Source organism: Girardinichthys multiradiatus, chromosome 9 (genome assembly GCF_021462225.1).
Source record: "Girardinichthys multiradiatus isolate DD_20200921_A chromosome 9, DD_fGirMul_XY1, whole genome shotgun sequence".
Taxonomy (NCBI): Eukaryota; Metazoa; Chordata; class Actinopteri; order Cyprinodontiformes; family Goodeidae; genus Girardinichthys; species Girardinichthys multiradiatus.
In genome coordinates, this window is record NC_061802.1 from 3,533,327 (window position 1) to 3,552,683 (window position 19,357).

The 19,357-nt window shown below is 44.0% G+C and overlaps 1 protein-coding gene and 1 long non-coding RNA gene across 9 annotated transcripts in view; one reads left to right on the forward strand and one right to left on the reverse strand.

Annotated features, from left to right (window-relative positions):
* LOC124873640 (polypyrimidine tract-binding protein 1-like) overlaps nucleotides 1-9,235 on the forward strand; it is a 36,355-nt gene extending 27,120 nt beyond the window's left edge. For all 8 annotated transcript variants that reach the window (XM_047374424.1, XM_047374422.1, XM_047374428.1 and 5 more), the window contains one exon: nucleotides 5,231-9,235. In XM_047374424.1, the coding sequence (XP_047230380.1) occupies nucleotides 5,231-5,363 (133 nt within the window). In that variant the 3' untranslated portion in view covers nucleotides 5,364-9,235. The remainder of the gene's footprint in view (nucleotides 1-5,230) is intronic.
* A 5,325-nt stretch (nucleotides 9,236-14,560) lies between these two features.
* Nucleotides 14,561-16,962, reverse strand: LOC124873434. The gene is made up of 2 exons (XR_007039524.1): nucleotides 16,822-16,962; nucleotides 14,561-16,680 (listed from the first exon to the last, which is right to left on the reverse strand). It is a non-coding gene; the product is annotated as an uncharacterized LOC124873434 (long non-coding RNA).
* Nucleotides 16,963-19,357: the final 2,395 nt, after the last annotated feature.

Below are 19,357 nucleotides of genomic sequence, written 5' to 3' on the forward strand. Positions count from 1 at the left end.
ACCCAAAAAGGGCCATTTCACTACTTTTTTCACACCTTAAACTGGTCCCAGCAAACAAGAGCTAATTTATGTTGGTCTTAGTGTTAAAAATAACAGTGGAATAACCGTTTACCACATGCTCTGAATGCCAGCTTGAGTTTTTTGTTGTTCTTTGATTTGTGAAATATAATAAAATCTGAAAACATGTACAATGTTGAGGTAAACGTTTGCAGCTCAAATGTCCGTGATGTTAGAAAAATCCAGAAACTTGAATCCAGAAAAGTGGATTTTGAAATGGAAGATATGTAGGAAGGTTCTTGTTCTGGTCCCTAACCACCCCTCGGTCCTTTGTGGCATTTTCTTTAAACCTCTTATTGAATCTTATTTGCTGTTTAGGTTTTCTGAAGGCCGTATTGGTAGCACTGCTTTAAGACATCTTAGAGTCACAGCTTCCTGTAACCATGTTGAGGTTCTTATTTTCCTTGAAAATGCCATCTTGTCCCTGAAGTCCTTCCCCTGTGTTTACTTGGGTTTGTCAAGTACTGGTCCTGTCTTTTTAGACTCTGGTCTGTTGTTGGACCTCTTGTTGCCTTCTTTCTGCCCAACCTTTCCCTGATGTTTCTACTGCACATGGAATCTCCGTTATTGACCTGATGTAGGAACCTCCTGCATCACTCTGGGTTGGGTTCTGTAGGGACCTCCTGCATCTCTCTGAGTTGGGTTCTGTAGGAACCTCCTGCATCTCTCTGAGTTGGGTTCTGTAGGAACCTCCTGCATCTTTCTGGGTCGGGTTCTGTAGGAACCTCCTGAATCACTCTGGGTTGGGTTCTGTAGGGACCTCCTGCATCTCTCTGGGTCGGGTTCTGTAGGAACCTCCTGCATCACTCTGAGTCGGGTTCTGTAGGAACCTCCTGCATCTCTCTGGGTCGGGTTCTGTAGGAACCTCCTGCATCACTCTGGGTTGGGTTCTGTAGGAACCTCCTGCATCACTCTGGGTTGGGTTCTGTAGGAACCTCCTGCATCTCTCTGGGTCGGGTTCTGTAGGAACCTCCTGCATCACTCTGGGTTGGGTTCTGTAGGGACCTCCTGCATCACTCTGGGTTGGGTTCTGTAAGAACCTCCTGCATCTCTCTGGGTCGGGTTCTGTAGGAACCTCCTGCATCACTCTGGGTTGGGTTCTGTAGGAACCTCCTGCATCTCTCTGGGTTGGGTTCTGTAGGAACCTCCTGCATCTCTCTGGGTTTGGTTCTGTAGGGACCTCCTGCATCTCTCTGGGTTGGGTTCTGTAGGAACCTCCTGCATCACTCTGGGTTGGGTTCTGTAGGAACCTCCTGCATCACTCTGGGTTGGGTTCTGTAGGGACCTCCTGCATCTCTCTGGGTTGGGTTCTGTAGGAACCTCCTGCATCACTCTGGGTTTGGTTCTGTAGGAACCTCCTGCATCACTCTGGGTTGGGTTCTGTAGGAACCTCCTGCATCACTCTGGGTTTGGTTCTGTAGGAACCTCCTGCATCACTCTGGGTTGGGTTCTGTAGGAACCTCCTGCATCACTCTGGGTTTGGTTCTGTAGGGACCTCCTGCATCTCTCTGGGTTGGGTTCTGTAGGAACCTCCTGCATCACTCTGGGTTTGGTTCTGTAGGAACCTCCTGCATCACTCTGGGTTGGGTTCTGTAGGAACCTCCTGCATCACTCTGGGTTTGGTTCTGTAGGAACCTTCTGCATCACTCTGGGTTGGGTTCTGTAGGAACCTCCTGCATCTCTCTGGGTTTGGTTCTGTAGGGACCTCCTGCATCTCTCTGGGTTGGGTTCTGTAGGAACCTCCTGCATCACTCTGGGTTTGGTTCTGTAGGGACCTCCTGCATCTCTCTGGGTTGGGTTCTGTAGGGACCTCCTGCATCTCTCTGGGTTGGGTTCTGTAGGAACCTCCTGCATCTCTCTGAGTTGGGTTCTGTAGGAACCTCCTGCATCTCTCTGAGTTGGGTTCTGTAGGAACCTCCTGCATCTCTCTGGGTCGGGTTCTGTAGGGACCTCCTGCATCTCTCTGGGTTGGGTTCTGTAGGGACCTCCTGCATCTCTCTGGGTTGGGTTCTGTAGGGACCTCCTGCATCTCTCTGGGTTGGGTTCTGTAGGGACCTCCTGCATCTCTCTGGGTTGGGTTCTGTAGGGACCTCCTGCATCACTCTGGGTTGGTTCTGTAGGGACCTCCTGCATCTCTCTGGGTTGGATTCTGTAGGGACCTCCTGCATCTCTCTGGGTTGGGTTCTGTAGGGACCTCCTGCATCTCTCTGGGTTGGGTTCTGTAGGGACCTCCTGCATCACTCTGGGTTTGGTTCTGTAGGGACCTCCTGCATCTCTCTGGGTTGGGTTCTGTAGGGACCTCCTGCATCTCTCTGGGTTGGGTTCTGTAGGGACCTCCTGCATCACTCTGGGTTTGGTTCTGTAGGGACCTCCTGCATCTCTCTGGGTTGGGTTCTGTAGGGACCTCCTGCATCTCTCTGGGTTGGGTTCTGTAGGGACCTCCTGCATCTCTCTGGGTTGGGTTCTGTAGGAACCTCCTGCATCTCTCTGGGTCGGGTTCTGTAGGGACCTCCTGCATCTCTCTGGGTTGGGTTCTGTAGGGACCTCCTGCATCTCTCTGGGTCGGGTTCTGTAGGGACCTCCTGCATCTCTCTGGGTTGGGTTCTGTAGGAACCTCCTGCATCTCTCTGGGTTGGGTTCTGTAGGAACCTCCTGCATCACTCTGGGTTGGGTTCTGTAGGGACCTCCTGCATCTCTCTGGGTTGGGTTCTGTAGGAACCTCCTGCATCTCTCTGGGTTGGGTTCTGTAGGAACCTCCTGCATCTCTCTGGGTTGGGTTCTGTAGGAACCTCCTGCATCTCTCTGGGTTGGGTTCTGTAGGGACCTCCTGCATCTCTCTGGGTTGGGTTCTGTAGGGACCTCCTGCATCTCTCTGGGTTGGGTTCTGTAGGAACCTCCTGCATCTCTCTGGGTCGGGTTCTGTAGGGACCTCCTGCATCTCTCTGGGTTGGGTTCTGTAGGGACCTCCTGCATCTCTCTGGGTTGGGTTCTGTAGGGACCTCCTGCATCTCTCTGGGTTGGGTTCTGTAGGGACCTCCTGCATCTCTCTGGGTTGGGTTCTGTAGGAACCTCCTGCATCACTCTGGGTTCGGTTCTGTAGGGACCTCCTGCATCTCTCTGGGTTGGGTTCTGTAGGAACCTCCTGCATCTCTCTGGGTTGGGTTCTGTAGGGACCTCCTGCATCTCTCTGGGTTGGGTTCTGTAGGAACCTCCTGCATCTCTCTGGGTTGGGTTCTGTAGGAACCTCCTGCATCTCTCTGGGTTGGGTTCTGTAGGGACCTCCTGCATCTCTCTGGGTTGGGTTCTGTAGGAACCTCCTGCATCTCTCTGGGTTGGGTTCTGTAGGAACCTCCTGCATCTCTCTGGGTTGGGTTCTGTAGGAACCTCCTGCATCTCTCTGGGTCGGGTTCTGTAGGGACCTCCTGCATCTCTCTGGGTCGGGTTCTGTAGGGACCTCCTGCATCTCTCTGGGTCGGGTTCTGTAGGAACCTCCTGCATCTCTCTGGGTTGGGTTCTGTAGGAACCTCCTGCATCTCTCTGGGTTGGGTTCTGTAGGGACCTCCTGCATCTCTCTGGGTTGGGTTCCGTAGGAACCTCCTGCATCTCTCTGGGTTGGGTTCTGTAGGAACCTCCTGCATCTCTCTGGGTTGGGTTCTGTAGGGACCTCCTGCATCTCTCTGGGTTGGGTTCTGTAGGAACCTCCTGCATCTCTCTGGGTTGGGTTCTGTAGGGACCTCCTTCATCTCTCTGGGTTGGGTTCTGTAGGAACCTCCTGCATCTCTCTGGGTCGGGTTCTGTAGGAACCTCCTGCATCTCTCTGGGTTGGGTTCTGTAGGAACCTCCTGCATCTCTCTGGGTCGGGTTCTGTAGGAACCTCCTGCATCTCTCTGGGTTGGGTTCTGTAGGAACCTCCTGCATCTCTCTGGGTTGGGTTCTGTAGGAACCTCCTGCATCTCTCTGGGTTGGGTTCTGTAGGGACCTCCTGCATCTCTCTGGGTTGGGTTCTGTAGGAACCTCCTGCATCACTCTGGGTTTGGTTCTGTAGGGACCTCCTGCATCTCTCTGGGTTGGGTTCTGTAGGAACCTCCTGCATCTCTCTGGGTTGGGTTCTGTAGGGACCTCCTGCTTCTCTCTGGGTTGGGTTCTGTAGGAACCTCCTGCATCTCTCTGGGTTGGGTTCTGTAGGAACCTCCTGCATCTCTCTGGGTTGGGTTCTGTAGGAACCTCCTGCATCTCTCTGGGTTGGGTTCTGTAGGAACCTCCTGCATCTCTCTGGGTTGGGTTCTGTAGGGACCTCCTGCATCTCTCTGGGTTGGGTTCTGTAGGAACCTCCTGCATCTCTCTGGGTTGGGTTCTGTAGGGACCTCCTGCATCACTCTGGGTTTGGTTCTGTAGGGACCTCCTGCATCTCTCTGGGTTGGGTTCTGTAGGAACCTCCTGCATCTCTCTGGGTTGGGTTCTGTAGGAACCTCCTGCATCACTCTGGGTTTGGTTCTGTAGGGACCTCCTGCATCACTCTGGGTTGGGTTCTGTAGGAACCTCCTGCATCACTCTGGGTTTGGTTCTGTAGGGACCTCCTGCATCTCTCTGGGTTGGGTTCTGTAGGAACCTCCTGCATCTCTCTGGGTTGGGTTCTGTAGGAACCTCCTGCATCTCTCTGGGTTGGGTTCTGTCTTTGTTCTGAGACAGCTGTCTCAGATGCCCTCTGTAATGTAAGTTGGCTCTTGTCCTGATCTTCAGCCACTTCTTCTTTGCTTCTTTTGAAGCCATGTATGAATGTTCCCAGAGTACCTGCCCTTCTCATCAGTTTTTTAATGTCATGATCATTCTCTGACCTTGAAGCATTTCTTTAATGTCAATTATTTTTCTTTGGGCTTCCATTTAGTCTCATTTTGTGGTTATCAAGGCCCAGTCCTGTTTTCTCGTCAACGTCCCTAATTGGGCTTCTGCCTGTGTGTGGAGACACCTCCTTCTTCTGGTGTAGCTTTCCCTTTTTACCCATATGTCCACCATATTTGAATTTTCCATCCTGCATCTAGTTATTTTCTCGTTCTACTCATGTTTTTGTCATCACCTCGAAGACCCGATCATTGATGCTGCCTTAATCTTAGGCGACACTTTCAGTTTCTGCTTTTGAATCATCTTTGTTGGTCAACCTTTGTTTCTTATTCAGGAAGGACCATAAGATGGCTTTGATCCAGATGGGTTCGGTCGAAGAAGCCATCGACTGTCTGATCACGTTCCACAACCACGACTTGGGAGAGAACCACCACCTGCGGGTCTCCTTTTCCAAGTCCTCCATCTGAGCCTCTGACTCTGCGAGCCGGATCCTCTTCGATGGTGTCCACTACACTCCAATCATTCCAATGCACATGTGCAGAAACTCGTGAAGTCTGCTGTGATGTTAAATTATTCTTCTTTTTTAACCTTTTTAGAGTCTTTACCTTCACAGAAAGGTAGGAATATCCCATAAATACTAAACTTCAGAGATTGTGCTCTGAAGGTCTGTAATTATTCTCTAAAATCAGAGAAAAGTCAGTATTCTGAGTTTTAACTGTTTGATACAAAGTCAGATTTGTTTATCAGAATTTAATGTCCTTCTTGTTGTGAAGTTAGCATGTTTTTAGCCTCCTTTGCCTTTTGACATTAGCCCCATGTTCAAGGGACTAAAGTCAGCCTTTCCAAATGACCATGGGCTCTGACTAAAATGTTATAAACTGACCTTAACTCAGAATGATCACTTTAATGTCTGATTCTTGTTCTGACCTGATAAAAAGATTTACGCTGGTAAACAACGAGCCCTGACGGTGTTTGGGAAGTCGTAGCTCGGCCTTCTGTCAGATTTCATACAGGCATCCTTCAGAGAGGCCTGCTTTGACCTTAAAATGATCCCTGTGCCTTATTCTGACCTAAACCCAAACAAACAAAGCCTCTGTTAATTGACAAGCAGGTTTACAGTTGATAAAGGTTTACTGTTGAGATGTATTACAGATATATTCATATTTTTGTGTATTTTATTGGTGTTGTCAGTGCTTTATGTTAGTGTTTTGTAATGTTGGTTACTGTAGCATCAAACATGTGAACTGAGTGTGTTTTAGCAGCTTCGTTAGGTTGATGGTCTCGATTTAATTTTTTTTCTTATCACTTTCTGGCTCTTTTATTTCCAAATATGCAATCATAATGTAATCATATATTGTAGCAATATTTTAATCATTCCCGAGCTTTTTCTTTTCCTCGCCTGTGCTCGCTGCCTTCTTCGATCCAAGGATGATTGTTTTTCTCGGTCGCGTGTCTCTCGGAACGGTTTTTATTTATACGTTTGTGATCCACTACAGCTAAAACCAAAAACAGCCTTTTAGATGCAAACAGTTCCCCCCCCCCCTGCCTCAGGTTTCTGATTTTAAGGACTAAAACACGGCAGTTTGCTGATTCAGGCTTACTTGGTGTTTTTCTGTCTGTGAAAATGTTCATGGCTCTACTGGATTCAGTCCAGTGGTGTGACTTTAGCTTCGTTACATGGAGTGCCTTTTAACCCAGCGCTGAAGTCCTACATCAGGAAGTTGGTCCCCTTGATGGTTTAGTGAACGTTTGAGCCAGAAGATGCTGGTTTGGTTTATTTGTGTCTTAATATTAGAAATTGTCGACATTCCAGCCACTCGGAGGTCCACCTCATTTTCAACATCATGTGACATTTTGCTGTTTGACGGAAGAATTTAGCTGCTGAGTTTTATGGTCGTGATGTGTTTGGTGCACCTAGGAAGAGTTCGGGGAACTCCCATCGACACCTTGAAAAGAAAAATAAAGACCCAATGTCCCAGTTTGGTTGGGTCCTGGTCCATTCGGCCTGGACAACTGCACCGCCATCTACCTCTGGATGTTTTGTATTGACCCAGGTCAGTTGGTTTCCAACATGGGGGCAGTTAGAACCTGCTTTGACAATCAAAGATTTAAAATAATTGTCTTTATGCTGTTCATAGTCTACTGTAAGCAATGTGGCCACGTGACTCCAATAAATAACGTCTACCAGCAGGAGGTTGCTTAGGCTCATTTAGGTTCAATTAGGGGTCATAATCGGTCATATTCTATTGGAATCAACTGGGTCCCACTCTGGGATCAGAACTAAAACAAATGGGAGTGCAACGTTTTCAGATAATCTACAAATAAACCATAAATTACACATGATTTGGCTATTTTTTATGATTTTTATCTGAAAATGTTTTGAAAATATTTGACCTCAACTAAAAATATACAATATTAATGCTTTACTGACACAGGGACAAAGTGGTTTATTCGCGGATATGAAACGGACGTCCGAATAGACAAAAGGCAACGTGTAACTGTTGTTTTTCAGCTTTTCTCTTAAAAATTCAATATTTTCATGAATTAGGCGATCATAAAAGGTTCAGATAATTTGTTTATTATATAATGCAGATTTTATATTTCACAGTTTCCATCAAATGTATTTCTGACGCCAGTTTGTGCCAGTTGACTGTTGTGAAATAAGAGCGATTATGAACCCTGATGGAACTAAACTAACATTCTGCTGGTAGATACTATGAATTAGTCACATAACCCTGTTACCTACAGACCTTATAGTTGGCAAAAAATAATTACTTTACATCATCAGCTGTTGAAGTGGGTACGACTCGACCTGAAGATGGGTTTGAAAAGAAACGGCGGGTTGAAACATTCTGTGACCGATTCCTGAACAAATGGAACCGCGAATGTACCAAAAAAATGCCGAAGGGATAAAAGACTGAGTGTGAGTAAAACTGGACCAGAACCAAAAAAGAAAAGCAACATAGAATCGGAGCCTAACAGAAGCAGAAATCCACATCCATTAGTCCACCATCACCTGGGTTCAAGGCTCTTCTTCTCTGACCTTTTATTTCCAGTGGAGCTCATCGAGTGCTCCACTGAGATCCAGGAAGAACCCGACAATGAATCAGGCTGATGAACTCCTTCAAAACACAAAAACGGGCCTAAAATGGAGAAAACTGCAACAAACTGAACCATGTCTCAGTGCTGTCCTCCAATAACTACATACACTTTTTACTTTAATGTACCTGGTCTTTGTCCACGTCTAGGTGTCTTCTTGGCCTAAATGAATGTTACAAGTTGGACTGAAAAATCTCTGATTATTTTGTTCAACAAAATCCTCATGAAACCTTTAAAGAAAAATAATAATAATTTGCCCCTGCATGTTTACAGATTTGTCTGAGAAATGCTTTTTTGTGGATTTCCTTGAGCACTCTGATTGGTCAGCTCTGATCAGGCTCCACCCACCTGAACATATGACTGAAATTCAATTAAGCTTCAGAAACAGTTATTTTTTGTACACAAACACTTTAATATTTGAGTTTTTCCTAAATCTGCCACAGAGTCTTTGACACAGAGTCTGATCTGGTCTAATCTGATCTAATCAAATTTGGAATTTAAAGCAAGCATTTTATTGGCCTAAAGGTTTGGTAATGCAAACTATTGCAGCATAAGTCAGAAAATGTAATAATACTAAGAGTTACTGATTCTTTCTTATATATTTGTCTTTAGATACCACAGAGTAGTTTAAATTAATTTAAAACAATGATTTGACTGTCGCCGCGTAGGCCCTCCATTATGTTTGGGGAGCTCCAACTGCTGTGCATCTGGTAAGCTGAAGCACCACAGCTTGATTTATAAGTTGGATCATTTGTTGAAGGAAAAAAACCTGATGCTGGTTTTAGGTTTTGGTTTTTGCGACGTCTGACATCCTGAGCTGGTTTCTGAGTACGTTGCTCTCTCTGTGTCCAGAGTTATGAGGCTTTCTCACCATTTTATAACGTGGACCAATGAAAACACTCCAAATGCTGGACATAAAGTCAATGATTCAGACAAGCTGTGAAGAAACTTTGAACCTTAAACACAACGATCTGGCTGCTTGTACAGTTTCTCCCTGGGTGCACCTGAATGCATCACGAACCTCTGGTGAGGCAGGTGTGGGAGTCCAAACCAGGACAGAGGCAGGGACGGGGGTGTCCGACTGTACATACATGTTTTATACACGGCGGTCTGAGAGGTGATTGGTGGTTTTTATATCCAATAAAACGTGTATATTTTGATTCGAGTGTGCAACAGGTCTGAGCCTTACATTGTGTCACAAAGTAAAATAAAATAAATGAGTTCTTTTTTTTAAACATAATGACTGTTGTCATTTCTTATAAAACTGTTTATATGACCAGTTTCATCATTGGAATAATCATTGGTAATTTGTTTTAATGTTGGGTCAATATCAGCATACAAAGCTGTGTCAAAACTTCACTTAAAACTCGCCAAAAAACCCACAATCTTTAGCAGGATTAACTACCATTAAACAGTCTGTCCTGGGTTCACCCATCACTGAGTGGTTTGGCTCATCCACCAAACATGACCGCATCAAACTATCGGGTCTACAGAGAGGATCATCAGAACTGAGCGTCCCTCCATCCAGAACCTGTACTGGTCCAGGGTCAGGAAGAGGGCAGCTAACATCTCTGCAGACCCCACTGTTGTAAAAACATGAACAGAAGAGGTCACAGTTTGCTCAGGAACACATTAATCGCCTTAAAGTGAAATTGAGCTGTGTTTAATGGACTGTTTAATGTCTCCAGGGGCCTCAAATAGTGAACTCAAGCCACTGTACACTGTGTAGCATGGTGGTGTAGGTATGATATGGTGTCAGGTCAGTTGATCTTTACCAGGGATCATGGATCAGTTTGAATTCATCAAAATCCTGTAAGAGGTCTAGTAGCTTATGCTGAAGAGTAAACGCCCATGCAATGGGTGTTTGAACATAGCAACCACCCAACACACCAGGAAGTGAACAACATCTGGGTTCTACGTCAACAAGATTCATGTTAAAGAGCGGTCAGTCCAATCCCTGGACATTAATCCAACAGAAAAGCTGTGGGGTGACAACCAGCATGCAGTTTCTGAGGATAAACCAGGAAATTCAGAGGAACTGCATAGTCCAGTCGTCCTGGATTGGAATACCTGCTCACAGGTGACCCGAAGCTGGTCAGCTCCATGCAGCGCAGATGTTATCCAACTAAACATCACTTCAGCGAATCACAGGAAACATCATTTTTCAAACGTCTTTCAGTTTATGCCAGAAATGTTTGACTTTGCAAAGAAAAATGCAGATTCTGTTATTGTTCTTGTCTACCTTCAGAAGACAGACAACAAATCAGATATATTTTCTTTTTCTTCATAATCGTTAGACTCTGGATGACTCTTTGTCCCACTGCAGACAAAAGGCACTGAGTAGTGAATGAAAGGATTTTCCTGAATGGGATTTTCTGGTCTATGATACCAGTCTGAGGAACCTTGGAGTTGTTTTTGACCAGGACACGTCCTTCAACTCACATAAAACAAGTTTAATTTATATTGATGATGAAACCGGGGACCATCTTAGCACAAAGTGATCAAAAGTGAGAATAAAATCATGAACTAAAAAATAGAAATTTGCTGTTTAACCAGCAGAGGGCGCCCAAATCCCAGAATAAAAGCTTCAATTTACCCCATGGTGTTTCTCTAACATGGAGTTTACTGAAACTACGAGACAAGAAAGTCCAGATCAACCATCAAAGAGTTATAAACTTCTGCTATAGACGTTTCTAAAACTATTTGCAAACTTTGAGTCCAATCCTGCCCTAATGTTTTAGAAAATAAACGGAAATATCTGAGTGAAACTGTGAAGAAGTTAAAGGTGCTGTTTGACATGTGATACTTAGAAAATTATACAGCTTTGCAAAATAACAACTGAATTAACTCCAAACCAAAAGTCTGGTTTTAATTGTTCTTCTGGTTCCAGTTAATAACGTAGAAAAAAGAAAAGACCCTTAGAAAGGATGACTGGATGATCTACAGGAAGCACAAAATGTTGACATTTTCATTATACTGAAAACTCTTTAACACCACAGTTACACTCTTCTAACTCCCAGTTCAATTCAAACCAGCTTATTTAGCTACTCGGTAGTTTAAAAATACAGCTCTAATTCATTAACAAAAATTTAGTCCGTCTAATTCAACATAGACAGATTAGAGGGTTGGGGTTAGTTTTCTATAAAGAAGTCCGGCTGATTGCATCGTCGACTTCGCAGCAATCCCTCCTCCTGAATGAGCGTGTAGCAACAGCCGAAAGGAAATCCCACATTTAACAGGAAGAAACCCCAGCAGAACCAGGACCAGGCCCAGTGTAACTGACTTAAATGTTGTAAAGAAACAGTCTTTGAGCAATGAGATTTCCATATCAAAAATAAATTTCATTGAACTTCTTTATTAATGTAGCGCCGATTCAGAACATGTCGTCTCAGGGCACTTTACTGAAAAAGTTACTTCAGTCCAATCGTACAGACAGATTCCAAGTCAAGTACACACATTATTTGATCGTAGTTACTAAACATTGCAGCCAAGTTCAGTTTGTTATTCAAAGTGGTTAAAAGGTTTTCTATATATGGAAAACCAGCTGATTGGCAGGAGCAGCCCTCCAGCAGAACCAGAACCACACTCTGTGTGAGCGGTCATCCGCCATGACCGGCTGGAGGTTTGAAAAGACAGAGCATACGCCAAAAAAACAACACAGCAGCAATGATCCAGCGGTACTTTCTATGTTAAAGAAAAAGTTGATATTTAAAGGCAGTAGTAGCTCCTTCAGTGGCTTCATCTGGGGAGAAAGTCTAAGCAGATGAACTCTGAGTCAGTTTTTAAGTCCAGAAGATGAAAAAGAGCACATAGAGTTAGTCACAGTAGAAGCTCAGCCAGTAGCTACGTCTAGGAGAGACGGGGTTAAACACTGAAAGACAGGGCCATGTGGATTATCTGTAGAAGGTGAACATGAAGCTGCCCCCCTCCAACATGGAGGGAACATACATAACCTGGGTTTCACTCAAGTTTTAAAGTGCAGAAGATTTGTGAAAAACTCCACCCCGTGAACTTTCTGACTTCATCTGTTTCTTACATTGTGATGGAGACATTTTGGTCCACTCTTAAATGTTTTTGAGGTTTGCAGACATTTGTTTCTGCACAGTTCTCTTAAGGTCCCAGCACTGCTTTTTTTTTTTTTTATCAGGATGAGATCTGGACTTTGACTGGGCCATTGCAACACCTTGATTCAGCCTTTTTACTGTAGATTAGTCGCTGTGTTTGGGATCATTGTCCTGCTGATGACCCAGTTGGGACCAAACTTCACCTGTTGGACTGTTGGCTTCTTATGATTCCAGTCAAATATAATTGAGTATCCAGAGGCCTGCAAGGTGCCCAGGTCCTGTGGTGCCTAAAAAAAGCCCAAATTATCAGCCCTCCACCGCCGCGGTTGACAGTTGGTATGGGGTGTTTGTGCTGTTATTCTGCATTTAGTGCTCTACATTAAGTCAAATAATTTCTACACTGTTCTTCTCAATCGTAAGGACATTTGTCCAGAAGTCTTCTGGTTCATTCAGATCCACTGTTACAGATCTACGTCGTGTTCCTCTTAGAGAGAAGAGCCTTTCTCTTTCAACCTTCTAAACAAGTCATATTTGTTCAGTCTTTTCTAAATGTCCTGTCATGAGCTTTAAATTTTATATGCTTAAATTAAAAAACTGAATTTTGTCTGTTTACATTCATATACACCAAGTCAAACAACCCATTTTTTCCTACTGCATAGTCTTTGGAGCAGCTATCTGCAGATGCATTGTGACCTGAAGATGAGATTTATCTGAGAGAACGATCAAAGCTTCTTTTCAAAGAAAAGCACAGAAGGAATGAGCGGCAGAGATAATAAAACCAAAGGAGAAGAGAAGTGAAGCGTTCCCTTTCACAGTCAGTCCTGTGGAAACAACAAGAGAAGATCTGAGGCTTTACAGACTGGAGGAAGTTCATATCCGTGTCTTCTTATTCTCACCAGCAACACGTTGGACCGGTGACTCGCAGCCGAACAAAGACAGATTTTAGTGTGAGGAGGGGGAACCAAATGCCGGCACGCCAGCTTGGTCTCGCATGGCTGTCAAACAGAAATCTTTCCAGTCCGAGCTGAGTTAGCATAATCCCCCCAAACTTCTCCCCAAAAGCTCCTGGACTCTCAGACTGAGACCGAGCAGGAGGAGGAACGGTTCTGTAAACTGCTGCTGAGGTCAAACCAACTGCAAGCAAATGCTAAAGCTCCTGATTATAGTGATAAACAAGTCATTTCAAAAATGGAACCACTTTTGACCCATTTTCAGAAAACAGGACAAAACCTAAAGACAAACTGGATACAAAGAGGAGCTGAATCCATCAGCGGGTTAGGGAACATTTTTTAGCTTCTCTAGAGCTGCTCGGACTGATATTCATCAGTTATTCAGTGCATCTGATCAGCAGAACCTGCCCGTTACTCACCCTCTTATTTCTTGTAGAACCAGTCATTCTACGTTGTTTTTTACTCTCCACCTCTGCATTTTTCCTTAGTTTTTATAAAGCCCACAGTTTGATAATAAACAATGTTTATTCCACAACTTTATCTATGTATTATCTTGGCCTCAGGTTTCATTATGGGATGGAGGGGGACCACCAACATGTTTGTTGCATGCAGACCCAACTTCACGTATTTTTCAGTATTGACGGTGAAGGCATCGACCTTTTGTTCCACTCATGTTTTAAGGCTTGTGTTTGTCCTGATGTTTCCCAGTTGTTCTATGTTTGCAGCAGATCCACCATCATGACTGGTAGATCTTTGTTTTTTCTCATTCAAATGGGCCAAATAAAAAAAGTATTTAAGGACAATGATCCTGAAACATCAGAACTGGGTTTGGAATGCATAAGGCAGCCTAGCATTGTGCTCCTTATTTGGCTCTGACCGGACTCTCGTTAAAAGCCGGGTTTGTACCAGGAAACCAACTGGTTTAAATGAGCTCTACCAAGCTGTTAAACATCCTGAAAAATATACAATAAATTCAAACCTGTTTCTCTAATTCTTGTTTGTAAAATCATGGATGATGTTTGTTTTATAGTTCTCCCGCTCTGCGAGAAAAACGCTTCAAATAAATCACTAAAGGCCCCCAATAATTATGACATTCAAGCATGCAATGAGTCAATGGAGACTTCAGACGGGAACTGTGTGCTACTAAAAGAAAACATCTGGACTGGAGGATGCATGCAGAACCGGATCTGCAGAGAACCTAAAGCAGTCGTTTTAATGGTCCAGGAATGGATCTCCAGTTCTTACTGTTAAGTTTAAAGAAAGGCTAAAAGGACACATTTTTATAAAAAGATTAAAGCCAATGAAAAGTCATGTTCCACCACAACAAGAAACAGATCAGATCAGAGAAAATTTAGTGAGTTTTTTTCAGAATAAAAGTGTATTTCTGGAAATTGTCTCATTTTACAGCAGCTGTTCACAGTTAATCAGATTGCTGTTTAATGTGGCCTCAGTTCAGTTAAAAAAATAACCTAACAGCCGCATTATTGTTAAATTACATTCATTTATTTTATTCTTTTCTTTTATTGTGATATTTACATTTTGTTTCGCTTCATTTGAATGTTCATCAAGGCTACATAAATACACTCATTTGTCAGTAGGTTTAATCTTCATCCAAATATTTACAACATTCATGAATAAATGTTCTCATTTACTGATGAGGGATCTGTTGATGTTTGTTCATCATCCCCAGAAACAGTTTGAACTTCAGGACCTTCAGGAGTTGAGGAAATGATGGATAAATGCAGATTCCATTTGGTAGCATCTGGTTGGGTTTCATGCAAGCCTCCTCAGAATTAGATTTCTTCAAAATAAAAGCCTTTTCCTCTGTATTCTTCCTCCTCCTCTTCCTCTAAGGATGGACAGTTTTTTAATGCCTCTTCTTAAGATGCTGATTAAAGGTTTTCTAGCTTTCAGTTGATCTCTTTAAAAAGGGATTATTAATTTCGCTCATCTTTTCTTCTTTGGCATTTTATTTCCTCAGAAAATCTAAATTTCCTCCTTTTTTGTCACTTGTCCACATGACATTGGCTGTGACTCGGTGGTGTACCTGTCGCTTGTCATCATTACCCTGAAAAGGTCTAAGCTGCAGAACAGTAACTGTGAATGATGTGATCTCCAAGGTTGAGGACCATGGGATGGTTTTTGTGCACACATTTTTGTGACAATTGTGTTTCCGGTGTAAAAAGATGGACGGACAGGTGAGATAAAAAGCTGCAGCTTATTCTTGCATGCATCGTTGGTTCTGGGTCAATTTGTCGGTTTATACAAGACCAGGTGGTTTTCTTCTGCCATCTCCTGACATGTAGGGTGCACAGATGTTCAGCAGCCCAATCTTGGAACTAATGGAAATAGGGGGGAACCTCACACACTGCGAAGGTTCTGGTTGCACAAGACAGACCACATTAAGGGAGGATTGTCAAACTAATTGAGGATTACAGCTCCATTTGCACCTCCTGTCACACCATCTCAACAGCTGGCATTCAAATGATAAAAAGGTTCTGTGAACAAAGGTATCAGGAGACGGCGCCCCAAAAATCCCCACAGCAATAAAGACAACAGGGAATTTCCAACAGGGACTTTTTTGTGCGGTACCAAAAGGTTTTTCTTTCAAAGAAAACATCCAGGCCGGGCCAAAACCTTTCAAAACCATGTCTATAAATGTGTTTTAGTCTGATGTAATGAAAGTTGAACTCAGAGCCACATTTGCAAAAGTTAAATTTGACAAAAAACAAAGTTTCACCATCCCCACTAGTAAAACACGGTGGTGGCAGCATCATGCATGGGTGTTGGTATTCATCAGATGGAACTGGGGGTTTTGGTCAACGTGATTAAAATTCTGAAAAGTGCCAGTTTTGGGCTGAAACCTTCAGATGTCTGCTAGAAACCTGTTGATGAAGAGGGATTTTATTTTTAGATAGATGTTGCATTGTGTGTACAAAAACTTTGGAAAAAATTTATCGTGGTTTTTACGTCACAAAACAGGGGTGTGTAAATGTTTGAGAAGCACTATATCTTGATTCTATTTTCAGCTGGAATGAACAGGATTGGACATTTTTCTTCTCATTAGGAAGCTTGTAGCAAGCTGGTCTCCATCACCAGACCTTTGGGGCCTCCAACTCTTAGAAGAGCCCCTCATCCTGCGCACTTGTTGGAAATTAATGTCATTTAAAAGCATCTGCAGAGGTTGGCCTACTGAGGAGGTGGAATAAACTGCTACACATATTTAAACATCTATGGGTTGCAGGAAACCAGGACCTGGTAACCTGGAGAGGTGGTTACTGGTCCAGGAGCCTGATAACATAAACCTCTCCACATTTTTATGTAAAATTTCTGCCTGCAGAGATAAATGTGTGGAGGCAGTGAACATTTTTGGGAAATGTTTACTTCACTCTAATTCCAGACTTAATGTCTGCAAACAGGAGCTGCATGGTGGTGAAGTTAGTAGCACTATTGTCTTTGAATCCCGGCCTGGGCGTTTGCATGTTCTCCCCATGCATGGGTGGGTTCTCTCCAGGTACCTTGGCTTCCTCCCACAGCCCAGCAACATGACTGTTAAGGTAACGGGTCTCTCTAATTGCCCTTAGATGTGTGTGTGTGTGTGTGTCTCTGTGATGGGCTGCAGACCTGTCCAGGGTGACTCATGGAGATAGGCACCAACCCCCCTGGCGACCCTGCAAACGTATGTGGGAATATATATCATGAATGGATCGTTAATTAGTTAAATTAACATCAAATAAAAGTCAGAACAACCATAATCCAAACAAATTAGTGGTTTTAAACTTTGAATCTCATTTTTAATTAAATCAGTGTACCTGTAGGAACTTGGAGCTCCTGCTGCTGCTCGTTTATACCCTAAATTTGCTAATAGGTTAGTTTTTGTTTAGTTCATGTCCCAAACGTGGTTTTACAGTGTAACTCAGGTCAAAACAAAGACAATAAAATCAGGTTTAAATACGTTTAAAGGAAATAAAAAAGGATTTTTTTATCTGCAGTCTAATGAAGCACTTTGACATCTCTCTTGTGATGTTGCTGCTCTCTGTCAGTGATTTACATTCTTCTCCTCTGAAGTGAAATGATTTGAGATATTTTTCCTCCTGGTGGAGTTCTCGTTGGCCAGCGGGGAACATATTGGCTGAGCTCACCAAGGTGTGCTAATGCCTGTTGGGCAAGTACTTTAAATGCTAATTCTCCCCGCCTATCCGCCCTGCTCTCAGAAAACACCCTCCGTCCCACTAACTACCTCCGAGGCAATCTCTACCTCCACACATCGTCCGGTCCGGCTGATTCCCGCCGAGTGACCGCCGCAAACAAACACGCTCGGGCTGTCAAGCCGCTAATCCTGCCGCAGCTCACCTGCGTGATGAGCAGTCACGCGTGTTTTGACATGTTTGAGGGGGGCGGAAGGAGCGGAAAACAGTGTTTTGGCAGAAAGGAGAAAAAAGGACTAGTGGCTCAGCGTGCAGCTAATGGCCGTCCGGCTGACAGGTCCATCATGGATGTAGCCGGCCTCCTCTCCGTCTGACAGCTTCTGCGCCTCTGCAGAAAAAGCAGATTATGCAAAAGTTCGGTTCACTGCTCGCCATCACCAGCACCACCGGCACCGGCTCTCCAATATCAGGCGTCGCCGTCCTGGTGTTTTGGTGATTGGAGCTCGTCCAGCAGGGAGCCTGCAGGTAATTCTGTCCACGCGTGATGAGACGTAAATAATCGTCCATTTTCAGTCGCCGAGTCCACGTCGTCCTCCGGGTTATAATTAACCCCTTAATTCACTGCGGTCAAGTGAGCCGACAGTCAGAAATACGCGGTGACGTCAGCCGACCAGCTCTCTCTTAAAGATTAGCGTCGCGCATACAAGGTGCTTTACGGTAATGGAGCAGAAAGGACCAGATCCTGGCAACGGTTGAGAAAATAAGAGGAAAACAGAAAAGTAACCTACAGAACATTTATATTGATTACATTTTTACAACTTTCACATTCATGTTTTATGTAAAACAATAAATATTTAATATTTTACTGTACAGTTTTGGAGAAATAACGGATCAAAGTACCTCATAATGCTTTTTCAGGATATGCTTTTGTTCCCACTTTGAGGAATATATTTCTCCAAAACCATGAGAGGTGACAACACAATCTCTTTAGATTATATTAGAGGGTCATCTACACTATAACCAGAATTAGTATTTCATAATTTCACTGTAGGTTTCTGGAGAAATACACAACTACCCCAAGAAAGTACCACAAACGCTTCTTTTTGGTGAGGTTGATGAGATCCAACATCTGACACAGTGGAGGTCAGTGGATTACTGGAGGTCTTCTCTATGCACTTTAAGCTGTCCAGACCCTCCACCACTTCCCACAGCATACATAAAGAGGTACGTTGATCCGTTATTTCTCCAAAACTGTACAGTAAAATATTAAATATGTATTCTTTTACATAAAACATGAATGTGAAAGTTGTAAATATGTAATTAATATAAATGTTCTGTAGATTACTTTCTGTTTTCCTCTTATTTTCTCAACCGTTGCCAGGATCTGGTCCTTTCTGCTCCATTACCGTAAAGCACCTTGCATGCGCGACGCTAATTTTTAAGAGGGAACTCGGATTTCTGACTGTCGGCTTGCAGGGAACTCCTCCGAGTGCTGTGGAGGATTTTAACACAAACGTTAGGGCAGCGATGAGGACCTCATGTTGTCTCTGAGCTCTGAAACTTGATCAGAACCTGCAGAAAACTCTAAAGTCTTGCCTCTTTGCTGCAGCCAAGTCCTCATTATTCAGATTTATGTCCCCAGAACATCACAGATCCACTAAGATGAGCTGCTTCACACACACAGCCTGCAGGTCAATTAAAGGCTGATGGGCGAATCAGCAGACAGTCCATTAAGTCGTCTGTGTGTCTGATTTGGAGGTCGGACCCCCACAGAGACGTCTCCTTCAGCAAGGACAAACCCACAGCCGGAGTTCAGACACTGCGGGGTTCCCCTGGGCTCTAGGTTCTGTGTGGAACAGACACAAAAGGCCCGCAAGACAAAACAGAACCAAAGAGAAAGACAGACTGACAAAACTGACAAAAGAAGAACTCCGCAGAGATCCAAAGAAGATCCAAAACAACCACCAAGAGACCAAAACATCTACAGAAGAAAACAAAAGGACCAGAAAACAGCATCAGAAATAAAAACACTAAACACACACAAAGCATCCATAAAAAAATCAAAATACCCACTACAGAAAAAACTCAGGATCCAGGTCTTAGTCGTCAATGTAGTAAAACAATCAGACTCACCTGTTCAGCCTGGTTGTGTGTGTGTGTGTGTGTGTGTGTGTGTTTCTGTAAACTCTAATTAGCCTCA